The sequence below is a fragment of the Hirundo rustica genome, chromosome 1, assembly GCF_015227805.2.
Source record: "Hirundo rustica isolate bHirRus1 chromosome 1, bHirRus1.pri.v3, whole genome shotgun sequence".
Classification (NCBI taxonomy): domain Eukaryota; kingdom Metazoa; phylum Chordata; class Aves; order Passeriformes; family Hirundinidae; genus Hirundo; species Hirundo rustica.
In genome coordinates this window covers 120287943-120302983 of record NC_053450.1, presented here as the reverse complement: position 1 = coordinate 120302983, position 15041 = coordinate 120287943, and the positions used below count along the sequence as shown (strand labels likewise).

At 37.8% G+C, this 15041-nt stretch overlaps 1 protein-coding gene across 1 annotated transcript in view; it reads left to right on the top strand.

Annotated features, from left to right (window-relative positions):
• Nucleotides 1-14088, top strand: part of PLCL2 (phospholipase C like 2) — a 98515-nt gene extending 84427 nt beyond the window's left edge. The window contains exons 6-7 of the mRNA XM_040076839.1: nucleotides 4178-4287; nucleotides 12824-14088. Of these exons, the coding sequence (XP_039932773.1) occupies nucleotides 4178-4287; nucleotides 12824-13003 (290 nt within the window). The 3' untranslated portion in view covers nucleotides 13004-14088. The remainder of the gene's footprint in view (nucleotides 1-4177; nucleotides 4288-12823) is intronic.
• Nucleotides 14089-15041: the final 953 nt, after the last annotated feature.

The window sequence follows — 15041 nt, the reverse complement described above, 5'->3', positions numbered from 1 at the left end:
TAGCTCCAATGATCCTTTGAGGTCCGAGGTCTTATCTGAGTGGTCTAGAGGATCTAGAGAGCAATTGCTCCTCTTTTGGTTTTCTTTATGCAAGACTAACCAAGCAAATTTTTGTTAGTCTCCTCAATGGTACGTGGTTCCTACTGCATCGAGTAGCCTTATAGTACTTCTCTTTTCCTCATGCCTTTTGAAATTATTGAAAATGGGAGAAGAGAATTGTGCATAAGGTTTCAGAGTAGCATCTTGAATGGTAAGGGATTCCTGGGGGAATGAAGACATGTTAAAGCCATCTAATGCATTCCAGGGCTGTGGGAAAGGGTTTGAGAGAGAGGGAGAAGCTAAGACGGTCATGAAATTTAATCTAACCAGCATTCACTGGGGAACCAGAAGGAGATTCAGCCCTGATGGGGAAAATATTATTTGGAAAATACTGAAGGTTTGCTTATAAGGGTGTTTTAGAATAAGCAAGTGTACCACAGAGGAGAGGAATATGCTGTGAAATCCCTGGTTATGATTAGGAAAGTTTGTCAGCACTATTTTGTTCACTGTACAAACCTGCTGTTGAGTCACGCTATTGCTGTTTTGTTACATGTATTACAGTGTGTTTACATGGCTTGCAATAGTTGGGGTGAATGTTTCACTGAAAAGCTGGCCTTTTTAATGTGGAAGACTTGAATCAGTTTTTGTTTTGCAAATGGTTAGGAAATTGTATGGCTTCTGTCAGCTCACCCTTACTTATGCAGCAACGACCAGACTTCTTAATGCAGGTTATGCAAACTAAGTGCCCTTAGTACCCCCAGGAAGAAACTCAGAAGGGAGCCAAATAAAGATGTTTGAAAGTTCTGTCTGAATACACTGTCGTAAGCAGTAGAGTTGCCGCAGTCAAACAAGTTAAAGAAAACTAGAAAGTAGGATTAAGCCAGTCAGCCTCACTTCAATCCCATGAAAAGTTGGATATCCACCCATGGTGATATTGAACAGCCACCTTAACACAGTCCTGGGCCGCCTGTTCTCTCCAATCCTGGTTTTGAGCAATGGGGTAGGTCGAGAGCTGCCTTCCAACCTCAGTGATTCTATGTAAATAAGGATTTTAGTAAAGTCTCCAGTCAAAATAGCTTTTTAGATCTGAGCTTTCTGGCCTAAGGCAACAGTCAATAATAATTTCATTGTAGATAAATACATTTGTGCCGTGGGCAAAAATTGAAGCAGAGAAAATATCATCCAAACAGAAGAGCACACATCCTAGATATTCTTCTTGGTCACTCAGAAAGTTGTGAATTACATCTTTCTTAACATCTGCCACAATAAATGGAAAATATGATTAACTTGTGCTTTGTTTGATTGAGGTGGTATATGCAAAAATATAGTGAGTGATACATCAGGTTAATAGTATGCCTGTTATCTTTCAAGAGCTCTCTGGCAGTTCAAAATTACTAATTGACTTATAAATCTAGAAGTAATTAAGCCTCATGAAAGTGACTTGTTTACTATATCTTAATGAGAGTGAGAGCTGAAGTTTTACTTGCAAGGAGACAGAAAATTGTGTATATAAAAAAGTGATTTAACATTCAGTTTTCTTTGTAAGCATATACTAAAGGCACATTTACATGGGTTTATATGGACATGTAATTTCTTTTATTAATTTAACTGTAAATGAGAATGTCTTTCCTCTTTTTTCCTTTTTCTGTTATCTTGTAATAAGTATAGTTTTGGAATTTAACACTTGTGTTATTCCTTTGTCATAGTTAATGCATGAAATAATTCCAAGGCAAAGTGCAAGAAAGCCAAGTGGGGACATAGAAGAAGAATGCCAAGAGAGATATGGTCAACAGTTAAATGTTGTGCTGCATTCATGCTCTGAAATTTAACTGTCCATATATTGTGTAGCAAATACAATTCATTCCTTTCAGCAGATGGAAACACTGAGACAAAGAGATGAAATAATTAATTTCAGTTACTCAGGCAAGAGCTAGCAATGGAAGCGGAAATAAAATTCAGATCTACTTGTCCCTGCTTGTGGGATAGGTTTAGGGTAGCATGATGATGAGGAGCTGGCCAGTCTGTGAGAGGTGTTGAGGGCAGGGGAGTGATCAGTGCTGTTTAAGCAGGAGGCAGCTGTTAGCTGAGGGTTTACATGTGCGTGCCCTGGTAGGACGATCCGACTGTTTCATTTCCTGAACAAGGGTGGTGAGAAGTTCCTGCCAAGTTCCAAGTTAGCTGGGGTGGAATGGCTTTGGCAGGACAGAAAGGTATCGTAGCATGAGTGTAGACTGGGAAGAGCATCACCACAGAAAGGTTGTCAGTGAACATAAAGGAGCTTTTCTGGCTGGCAGAACCCGTGGTCACCACTGTGTCCACATCTGTGATATCAGGAACTTCGTATACATCAAAATAATTTGAAATCTAAAAAGCTCCAATTCCACATTTAACATGCAGTCACTCAGCATTATTTTTAATATCTGTCTGAGTGGCTTTAGTTCAAGTTATTATTGATTGCTGGTGTCCACCAACTTAAAAAGCAATAATTGTTAAGATGGAAATGAGGTATAGAACTTCAAAAGTTTACCAGTATGTCTCAGAATTCATTGTACATATCAGAAAATCTGTATTGTCATGATGGCTCTAGAAGTGTAATATTGTAAATATGGATCTGTGTAAAATCTTTCCATAATCATGCTGGGAGTTTATTATTTTGGTTGATATGAATGGGAAATGGATACTTAAAACAATGATAGGGTAATGAACTTTAATTTCTCACCTGTTTAGAAATCTGTTTCGGGGAACCATAGCATGAACATTATATTTGAGACTGTAGAGGCAGAGCTCTAGAGAAGTGATTGAAATAAAAATGATACAGTATGTTAATTCAGGGAAAATATTTGCCATTTATTTTTATTGTAGCAAAATTTAAAATAGTAAGAAAAGGTAGAAAGAACAATTTTGCCTTTCAAATGAATCTAGGAATACTTTTTAAAATGTGTGTGTGCATATGTGGGAGTAAAGTAAGGGAGTGTACAATGAAAACATTCAGTCATCTCTCTTTCTTTTAATGAGATGTGAGTGTGGGATAGACATTATGAAGAAGAGATACTGTCTTAAAAATCAGTCTTCTCTCAGATTGACAGCCAACCCAAGTTTATGTGCTTATTAGTGGTAATTAAGTACATGTAAATTTTGAAGTGCATACAGTCACTGGGCAGATAGAAGATCACAACCAACATAGTTAAAGTTAGAATTTGTGCTTTAACTGTTACATTCATAGGTGTATGTCACAACCACTTGCTAACTTTTGACCTCAAAATACCCTATATGTTATTGGAGATGGAGATCCTGAGAGCACAACTGAACTATGACTTTCATAGGAAAGTAGCTGTAATCCATGTGAGGTTGCTCTGTGTACCCATGGAAGGACATTTGACTTCTCCTGTGTGAAGAAAACTGTTTAAAGTCTGTTTTTATATGGCTTGTAACAGCAGCATGGAAAGAAAATTATGTTTCTACTATCTGTGCAGCGTAAAAACAAACTTTGGTTGGTCTGCTCAGTGCTTAGATGAAGCTAGTCTGAATCTTACCAAAAATCTTTGGTTTGGAATTGGACAACAGTTTTTGTGGACACAGTAGATTACATGGTGTGGTAAAATGTCCCTGGCATTCCTTATCAAGTTCACTTGGCATTCCTCCTTCACAGTTATTCCTTTATTTTCAGGAACAAGGTAAAATGTTTATTTTCTGGGCAGATTCCACCATATAAGCTGTAAGATGGACATCTGTGATGTAAATGCACAAAAGAGCGAAGCACAAAATAAATTTATTGGGCTAGAGTAGTTAAATTAGTGTTTCCTTCCTATAGCAACTACAAAAAGGTTTTTAGTGAGGTACAACAAATTCAGTTGTGCTTAGAGATTATATTTCTGTAGGAAATACTTGCTGGGCTCCATCTTTGTAAAGCAATGACCAAACAGGTGCTTCAGTGGATTTTGGCTTAGAGAGATTTGTATATATTGCTATGTTATATAACATTGCATCTTAATACATCAGATAGATTTGGGCTTGTAGAATAAAATTTCTGAGGCTTTTTCACTGTTTTTTTGCCATATTAGTTTCAAGTTGCTGTCTCTATGATGACAAAAATGCACTAAAATAGATACTGTATTCGTCCCTCTTTTATTCTCCACAGCAATGGAGTTTCATGAAAACCTGCACAATATAGGAGCAAGAGAAGGCCTAAAAGAAAGAAAACTGCAAAAATCAGTGGAAAGTTTTACGTGGAACATTACAATTTTAAAGGTAATGTGTCTTCTTTTGGTTATTTACTGTATTTTTCTGTTGAAAACTGTCATTCTAATATTGTTACTGGTCATTACTCTGTGTCACAGTTCAACTGGATTTATTCACTTCTATAATCGTAGTCAGTTTGATTTATATAACCTGAAGCACAGCAGTCTCAATGTGACTTGTTATTCTCACGTAGTGTTATGGAGGCTTATTTCATTCAGTATGTCTGACATTTTCTTCTTGCAGTCTTTTAACATTTGTAGGATCCTTGGTTACCTTTAATACCTGGCTGAAACGACGAGTCTTGACTTCTGCAAAGTGGCTCAGGCTGGAAGCAAGCTATGCCATTGTTTACAAAACTCGGTTTTGATTTAAAAGGGAAGAAGTGTTAAGGTTAATGCAGTTACTGGAAAACAAAAGGGAAGCTGTTACTGCTGCAGTCAGTGATGAATGGTGATTAATGGTAGAAGCAAATTATGTCCATAATCCAGGCTGGAATAAATTGAGTGTCTGAGCTGGAGACTCTCTTTACATTTTGTCGAGCACATTTGCTTACATTTTGATGAAAGAGTAAATGGTGAGGTATAAGAAAAGCTTTCAGCCAGAGACCCTAAGGAAACTAGAACGTGGAACAGTTCAGGTTCCCTATTGGTGGTCTTTCATCTCAGCAGAGTATATCAAAATTTGTAGAGATAGCAAAACTGCCTCCCTTAATTTATTCCCTCGACACTATGCTTCTAGATAAAATTATTTGAGTTTTGTGTTTACATCCACTAATGAGTTTTTTCTCTCTCACTCAATCAAATACTTCTTCACTACATGAAACTAAAAAGTCTGTTTTAATTATAAAGAAAATTATTTTCTCCCACCTAGTTTTTATTTTTAGTTCTTCTTGAAAATACAGTCCTATACTGCCTCTTCTTAGAGTGAACTATGACAGAAAAGCAGTAATGCATATGTATTTCTCCAGCTTTCTATGTTGGTTTGAACTGTTAAGCTTTTCATCATGTCACTTGGTGCTCCAATCCCTCTTGTGTTATACTGCACAAATCCAATGCCGAGGAGAATCAAAAAGTGGTGAAATTTGCTACAGCGTGTATAGTTACTACATTCTAAAAATATGCATGCAGGTTCTGCTTATAGGTAAAGGGCCAAAATGTCACATTTCCTGTATCAGAACAGAGTTTCTTGAAGACAGCGTATGGGATGTGTTATGTATCTGTCCTGTGCTTCCGAGGGGATGGAGAAGTCAGTTCAGTGGCTTTGGGCAGATGTCAAAGAAATAAATTCTTATCCCTTCTTTTCTGTCAAAGGTGTCAGATACCAGCTTGGGTAGGCTGGTAGATTTCTATTTTAATGCTGCCTGAAACAGCGGTACCTTTGCTACATCCTTGCTTTACATTCTGAACATAAGGGTTGGTGGGGAGGAGGTTTGCAGTTGGTGAGTGACTGAAATGTGCAGTCGTGATTTCTGCGTTAGCCAGGAATTGGAGAAGTGACATGGTAGGTCTGGCTCTGAGGAGCACTGAAGGGCTTGTGCACATGTCCTTAGGATTAGCATCATAATGAGGTTAGAAGACCTTCCTTTTGAAGAGATTATTGAGAAAATCTCTTCGACATTGATTCGGTAGTATTTTTCTACTTAGAGATTAAGATCCTTTCCTTAGGAAGGTGCAATTTGTCCCATAATTAATACTTTAGTTAAAAAAATTGGTGAGATTTTAATCAGCCTGTTGTTGAAACTTTAGCAGAAGGCATTACAGAAAGTTCTGGTATGTTGTTACATCTTCAAAGTTATTTACAGGTACTGCAGCTCAGATAGGCATCTGCTAAGTGCTGTTGCTCACGTTTGGATGTACAGAAAGTTAAAGGCTGAGATTTGTTTCAAGTGACACACTGAGGTTTTTCACTCCAAACTCTTTAACTGTGGGCTATAACCATACTCTCATGTCATATAAGCAGAAGTTAAGCAGTTTCTAAGACACTACTTTTCCTGTCTGGAGAAAAAGATCTGCAGTCATAATTTTGATCGAACTGTCTTTCCATTGCCATGTTCCCAGTTCTCAAAAAACTGTGAGAGAACAGGGATGAAAAGTGAACGTCCACATTATTCCTTCTCAAATAGTACAAAATCCATGTAGAAATACACAGTAAACATGTGGACTCTTGGCTATGAGATAGGAATTATTGTATGGCTCTGAACAGCCTTATTAAAAATTTCTACATGAGTGCCATCCTCAGCTCCTGCACAGGGGACTCAGGGAATGCTCACATGGTGTGGCTAATGTATTTTCCAAAGTGATCAAGCGGCATTTTACCCTCGAGATACATATTGATCATTCTGTTTCAATTGGGACATTTTGACTGCAGTTGATGCAATGGAAAGTTTGATAAAATTACAAAATTGACAGCTTAATTCTAGGGACACTTCGTTTAGAACATCTGACACAGTTGTTGAGTATCTCTATGTGTTTTGCATGCCACATGCATTACAGTTACTGTTTTAAAGGATCTAATTTTTCTTAATTTGAAGCCATGTGGCCAAATTTATTATTAGTATAGTATGTTTGAATTCAGCTGAAATACTTCCATCCAATTTGTGTCTGTGTATATGCACGGATACCTATTCTTATTCACCCCATATAAGTACACAGAGCTATTTAACTTCACAACATCATTTAGAGTAAATTTGGTCTGTTGCCTGATTTAGAGATTGTAAACTGCTAAAATATTAATCTCTTTCAAATAGACAGTTATGTGCTAGTAATTTATTTATTGTTACAACTCAGGCCGATAGAATTAATATTTTCTAAACATAGATAATCATGTTTTCTGCCAAAAGTACACTGTTGAAGAAGAAAAATCACTTTTAAATGCTGTTGCAGCAGACTCCTACAACCTATTGTAAAAATTTATACACTTGTCTGGCATAGAAGAACTTTGAGAAAAACCCTCTATAAGGCTCAGAATTTGAGATGCCCATAGGAAGAAGACAGCATCATCTGTAAATTAGTCTTGGCAATGAAGAGCTGGTCTAAACGCAAAAGAAGAGGTCAATGGAAGCATTTTGAATGAAGGTGGGACTCCTAACTTCAGCATTTGTTAGATGTTTCTTGTGGGCTATGAGTTTTTAGACATGTCACATTATATGATGTGAATTACTTTCTCTTGCAAGGCATGCAGTCCATGACATCTGTTATCTCTGTAATAGCATTGGTTCTGCACCTACAGTATTTTCAAAAATGTATTTATAAAAAGAATATTCAAGGCACTTACAGGATTGCAGCTTCTAACTTTTTTTAAAATAATCTGAACTTTTTCAGCCAAATCTCCAAGTGAATTCCAGCGGTGGTGGAGTATTCATAAAGCATCTGATAGCTGCTGCCTGGTCCTGTAGGTCCTCAGAAGACAGCCCAGTACAAATTAAATACCTGAAGCTACTAGTCTCTTGATGTTGCTGAACTGATGGGATTTTGGCTCCTAATTAATCCCTTGTTTAGAAGTTAGGAAGTTAAGGCCTTTATGTCCTAATTCCAAAACTGCACTCAGAGCACATCAGCTGGGCGTGGAACATAGTAGTGTGTCACAGAATAATAGAATGGCTGGGGTTGGAAAGAAGCTTAAAGATGATCAGTTTCAGCCCCTCTGCCGTTGGCAGGGACCCCTGCCACTCGACCAGGTTGCTCAAAGAAATGTTCCATTGTACTCGAGGAGCACTTTGAGAAAGGGATAGTGGCTTCTTAACATTTCCTGATAGGAGCTTCAGGTTCCTGTTCCTGAGCTAAAGACCAGTCATTAATGTAAGAGATTTTAGTGATTTTTTTTTGGGAAAGGGTGCTCATGTAGTTATTTCAAATGTCATCTGTACAGTTTTGCTTTCAGGTTCACACGGCTAGTGAAGAACCAGTTAATCAAAAATCATGAGTGAATACATATCAGCTTACAAAGGTAGCTGTGCTGAGACATTCTAGCTGATTCTATATCCAACTGATTCTGAAATGGTACCTCATTTTGGATGTACAAGAACTGATGAGAACCGTCTTGGGTTTGTTTTCAGTTACTGTTAAGGAGCCATGTTATAAAAACACTGCCTCTTAGCCAAAAGTTTCAAAACAACCAGAATGTTTTTAACAAGGATTTAAGAAAAAATAAACCAGACTAGATGACACAGGCATATTGGGTCAGAGAGATTTGAAGGGTACTGAATTTGGCTTCCAAATTAATCCATTTTCTTTATTGCTGCTGTTTACTAAAAGCTTTTGGATGAATATCAGTTTTGTTCTTTGATCTTCTTTAAGGTCTTTTTTTACGTCTGCCTAGAAAACAACTTTTTCTGAAGCCCGTGTAAACATGAAATATTGAAGTTACATAGAGCTCAGCTCTGTAAGTGAATTTTAACCGTGGTGAAGGAAGGGGAGCAGTGGTTGCTGTATGCTGCTGAGGGAAATGCTCTTCCAGTGCTCTGCAAGGCCTAGATCCATTCTTCTCCCAGTTGGGAATTACTACAAGCCGCCTGTTAACCACACTGCTGGAAATAAATTCAAGTTTTTTGGTGTGCTTGCCAGACAACACTAAGGACTAAATTAATTTACATTTTGACTTAATCTGAGATGAAAGGCTGGTGAAGACAGCCATTCCACACGGCAAGAAACACAGTGGTTTGCTTCTGCAACTGCTTCAGATCCCAGCATCGAGTTCTCTGTGCAAACCAGCTTTGTTTCTTGGAAAGTAGGTTTTTCAGTACTCCCTTAAGATAAACCGGCTTGCCTAAAGTTTGAGCTCTTTGTAGGTCTCTTGTATTGACTTTACAGTATGCATTTTATCAGAGCAAGTTGCTACAGGCATTTGGGTCTGCTAAGAAGGTGAAAGACCCCTGAGCAGTCCACAGATCTGAGAGATTCCCATGTTCCAGCATGCAGTCAACTGACTTTGCTATTAAGTCAGCAGCACCTACTGTGAAAATCAGGATGCATAAAATATAAAGAATTGAAACTGTCCTTGAGAGGCCTTGGAGAAGAGACATTTGATACCTAACTGGAAAGAAAGTCTTTGAGATTGTTTAATTGAGTGTGTGATGGCAGTTTTTTTCCAGATCTGGATGGCTTTTTAATTTTTTTGCCTTTCCAATGCATTGTATTATTTTTCAGTGGTGTTCACTGTGACTACAACTTGAATTTTTGAGTTGCATGCTGTTTCATTTCCCCAGCATATGTCTTCATGATGGTATATCAGCAGAACTAGGCACTTCACACGGATCATGCAGAGCTCTCTCACTTGAGCTCATGGCATTTTGGTAGCTGTGGTTGGCTGTTGTTTTATCTTGAGGTCAAGACCTACCAGCACATAACGACAGCACAGTTGGTTTCACAAACATGTCTCTGAGTTCAGTGGCATTCAGAAATAAATTCTGAGCATTGGAGAAGAGAGTAATTGACACCTTGTCTGCAATAATCCAGCCATTTATACTAGATCCTCTTTTGTCTTCGAAGTTCATTTTCCCTGATTGGAATCGTCCAGACACTCACAGTTCCCTGCTGAAAACCAGCCATTCCTACTCAGCCCTGATTCCTTCTTCCCTGCTTTCCTACATCCACTGTTCTTTTCCCACTTGGTGCCTAATATTTTTTCTTCCTACTTGCCACCTCTAGAGATCCTTCACAATGAGTGTTTATTTTCATTTTCTCATCACCTTACCCAATTAATTGCATTCAGCAGCCTTCTCTCTGCTCAATGTTTTTTTTTTTTCTTTCTCACCAGCTTTTATTCTCATTACCAATCTCTCACACTTTTGGAGTTGTTAGTCTTTCTACTTGTATATAATTTTCAGGCTACTTTCAATGTGGTGAATTTTGTCGACCTGTTTTCTTTCTGTATTCCAATCCCAAGTGTTGCTTCAATCTTTCCCTTTCTCTGCTCACCTGTCAGATCCAAATTTAGTGTTGTTACACTGTTTGTGTTTCACAATCTTCTCTTGCAGTAAGATGTAGCATCTCCCTAGTGTAATGCACTCCAGCTTCCTTTTCTACAGCCCTAGGCTTCTTGCCAGGTCAGTCCAAGAGATGGTTCTTGCACCCTTCTTTTCCCCATCCACCTCTTCTCCAGAGTCTGTCTTGGGCTTTTCCTTTCTCCCCTCTAGTCTGGCTTTTGGACTGCCTGCATTGGCAACCCAATGTTTGTGGCTTGGAGAAGCCATCCTGGAAAAAAACCCAGCTTTTTTCCAAATGCGCATTCATTATTCTGTGGAAATGGAATACACATTGTCTTGCCACGTTGCTGGAGCTGTCAAGAGATGAAGGATGATCAAGAGTGGAATCCTGAGTGATTGTACTAACCACATTCAAAATCTGATTTTTGTTTATAAAAAGCTCATAACTTGGATCTACTGCCCTGTAGTCAGTTGAATTTCAGGTCCCTACCCGAAGTGAGAGTAGGGAAGGAAGTATAGAAGATTGTTAACAAACTTCTGATGGCATTTCCCCATCTTTATTCCCAGAACTGAATGAACCATATGGATGAGGTTAAAGAATAATATTAAACAGAAATAATAATAAAATCTACTATATCTGCCAATGGCAAGAATCCTGCATAGAAAGTATCAGCTTAAGTCGTTAAAGTTTGGCAAGCATATAAGTAACTGAAAGCAGGGGTGTTTTTTTAACTGAGAAGTTTGGGGCAACCTTATTAATAGACTGTTTGCTAGCAGCTCTGCCTGTAATAAACAACTTGATTAAAATTCCAGAACTATATTCTACTAATCCATGTAAAACAGAACTTGGGCTAGAAACAGATGCACTCCAGATATGACTCATTTAGTGTGCTGGAGTGTTTTAAATTAGCTTTTAGTTGTTTGTTAGTTTGGAAAAAAGTATGTGATTTTTAAAGAAAGCCCTGGTTTTCTTTAGAAGAAAATATTTCTGAAGCTTGTGCTGTGATTGATGACATTCTAGATTTTTTCCTCTCTGGTGATCAGAAAAAGACTTTGGCTATTATGATCTTGGGTAAGGAGAGGGGGACATTATTTCTTTGAAGAAAGTAATATTTGTTTTCAATTTGTGTGTCTCAAATACATAAGTGTGATCACTTCATTGGGTACTATTTATGTTTTGAGTTGCTAAGGAAGCATCAGAAATATCACACCATGAGTGCACACGTTTTTGTCTGACTGCTATTCTATCTCTACTCCAATATTTTTAAAATCAAGAGGTAGAGATGCATTTCTACCTTACTTGGCAGAAGAAAGGCAACATATTACCTTTGGAAGAGATACTAGCATGTCTTCAAGAGAAGTGTCTGTCAGGATACAGAATTTACCCAGGATGGACAGACATGACAGGAGAAGGTTGCAGACAGTGTTCATACTTTATTGGACACTGGTACTGGCAGCCTCAAGGAACTACAGTACCTGGACTTTTTGTGTGTGTGTGTATTTCTCCCCTTCAGGTGTGAGTTTCTCACCTTCAGGTATTTTCCTGTGAGCTGTGGAGCAGTTCTCCTTCAGGAGTGTGGGCTCAGCACAGTCACTTTGGCCCTTGCAGACTTGCTGCTCTTGTTTTTGAACTCTTCTGTGCCCACCAGCAAGACAGACATGCTCAGCATGTGCTACAGCCTTGCTCATTTGCTGCAAGTGGGCAGGGTGGGCAGATACCAGCTGCAGGGAAGGCTGTCCACAGTCTACCAGTGAGAGCTGTTGCTGTTAGCAGGCTTTAATCAATACAAAGAGACGGAGGACTGTAAAACAAGAGCCAAAACACCTAAGCCTGGGACAACTTCTCTTACAGCTTTGCTTATAACTTAATTGCTATGAAGAGGAGGAGTGATGTGGCTCTTAAGGACGTGGTTTAGTGGTGGACTTGGCAGTGTTAGGTTAATGGTTGGACTTGATGGTCTTAAAGGGCTTTTGCAACCTAAATGATTCTATAATTCTGAAGAGGGATAGCAGTAGTGCTGAACTGCAGACTGCCCTGTGAGGTCTTTGTCATCACTGTCCTTTTTATGTGTTGCTCACCAAGTCTGTGTTTTCGTATTTCATGCATTGACAAGCATTGGTCCTTTACCATCCTCCTATTGAGTGAATCACATCTCTAAAAAAAAATTCCTGAGGAACCAAAAAAACCAGGAAAGCTTTAAACAACTCCCTGTGGTATTAAAATCAATCATTACAATTTTCATTATGAAGAAACATTTTTAGTCCCCATGGATTAAAAATACAGCACAGATTAACTTCCCTTGAAAACTGTTAGGCAGAAATTAACTATACCCCATTGCTGATGCCACTGATTGGCTTCAGAGAAAGAAAAGAGCTTGATTCTTTCTAATACCAAATTATACAAATTTGAGCTTTATTTTGGTTTTTTGAGGAGTTTTTTGTTGGTTTCATTGGTTGGTTTGGTTTTAGTTTTCAGTCTTTCTTTGGTTTTTTGTGTTTTTTTTTTTTTTTTTTTTTTTAAGCAGGACACCTATAATTCCAATCTGAAACAAGCAGAAGGGTAAAAGAGAAGAGAATGCACTTATCAAATGTGTATTCTAACTGCATTTTTTTTCCTTACAGGGGCAAGCTGATCTTCTCAAATATGCTAAAAATGAAGCACTGGAAAATCTGAAGCAAATCCATTATGCCACTCTTTCATGTGGACTTAATAAGCCAGGCACTGAAAATGCAGAAATCTCAAAGCCTCGTCGAAGTCTGGAGGTCATACCTGAAAAAGCAGGTGATGAAAATGGAGAATGAGAGAAGGCTCTTCTCGTAATTTTGGAGTTTATAACTCTGTGACCAATTGTAGCTGCATAAGACATTTGCTTTGCACTTACTGTTGGAAAATATTCAGAATTTTTAAAGCACAACTGGAGAAGCTAATTACAATCTATTGAAACTGTGAATGTATGTAGCAACTCTGCTTGTGAAGGCAATGATTTTGTGTAACATGGAAATTACATTATTGGCCTAAATATAGCATATATATGTAAAAGATACTGTAATTCAGTAATCACGTGCTGAAAAGTTCATTGTAGTGCCATCAGGAAATGAACATTTTTTAAATGGGATGTAACTAGCAGGAAATCAGTTGACAAAATTTGGCAAGATGCCTTGATTTTCAAACCAATTCAATACAAAGGTTGTTTCTTTCTTTGCACAGTTTGTTAATTGTGCTAGTGAGATATATTATTTTTTTGAAAACCAGGTCTAAAAAAGTGGAATCCACAAGTTTCACTCTGTATGTAATTCAGCCGCTTGGATATTTGGGTTTGAAGTGATATGGATTTTATTGTTGAGCCATAAATTAAAATGAGAATGTAATTAGACAGTGATCACTGACCTCAGTGCACTATAGGAGAGCCATTATGTAAAAGGAAAATGTGCAATCAATCTGATAGCCTATGTCAGAAGAAGATACATACCTATTTTGCCTAAGATCTTCTGCAAATGTGTGTAGATAATGTGACCAAACTGCAAGCAAAATGATGTAAATAGTTTTTCATTTTGTGAAGTGAAGTGCTCATATTAAAAGAGTTTTATGAGATTGCTCCCAAACAAGTAAAGCTTTTAACTAAATTTTAACTTTTTTATTTTTTTGAGTATTTTCTTCCTTACAGAATAAGTGATATCTCAATAAGCAGGTTTGTCAAAAAATAAATCAATTGCTGTTCTGATTCTGTTTTGGTTTTCTGACAACATTAGGTAAAGGTATTGTAGATGATATGCTCATTGTAAAATGACTATACCAACCTAGAGTGTTCTCTTACTGTTTCTGATTTAACAATAAAATGGACTATATAATTACAGAAGCTAATAAATTTGAAGAAAAACAAGTAAAATCCTACAGAGATCAAAATGCACTTTTTTTTCAGCTGAAAGGGAAAAGGGAAGGTGGTGGTGGTGGTTGTTGAAAAGCCTTGTTTTGAGTAGAAGTCTTCAAGACATGCATTCTACATGAATTATTGTTTAAACTAGTTCTGGATGCTCCTTCTGCTCTGAGAGTGTAATGAAATCTACATATGTATAGCATCCTGTAAAAGTCAATACAGCTCTGAACAAGAACAGTTACAATGTGCAGTTACACTTGGACTTCATTGAATTATTAGGGACTTAATTTATTTTCTAGTCATTATAAAATTAAAGTGGGGATGGGGCGGGATGAAAACAGTTTGCATAGTAAATGTCACATCTTGAGGCTGCACTTTTAAATGTCAAACTGTGTGGGTTAGGAGCAGTTTTAGAAGGTGCTAAGCTCTTCCAGTGTCTAGTTACAGACCGTGTGCCTTAATGTTAGGATCTTGCCAGGAGTGAGTTCTATTCTGTGTAGTACAAAATGAAGCATTTAACCTGTGGTAAACACCTGTGAGTGTTGCTTTTTAGGCAGTCCTTTTCTGTGTTGGCAGCTGAAAGTCTCCTGATGGAACATGAAGTTGATGGGAAGCAACTCGAAATTCACGTTGTTAACTGTATTCTGAGCCACTGTGAAATTAGTCTTCCAGGGCTGAATCTATCACATCTAAATCTGATTTAGATTTAGATTTAAATTTATCTACAGCAAAACAACTGCATTAGATCAAGATCCATCTGCACCATAAATATGCAAGGTCAGTTTCACTTTATCAGAAATCCCAAAACCTAGGCTGCTGAAATTTTATTTCTGACTTTTAGTCCTAATTGAAATATGTAGGCTGTGGGAAAATGTCATCACTGTTCATTATGCTTCAGAGAGACCTAAAAACCAGTAAGGCTCCTTTTGCAGTCCTGCCCCAGCACTGTTTGCATGGCATTTACA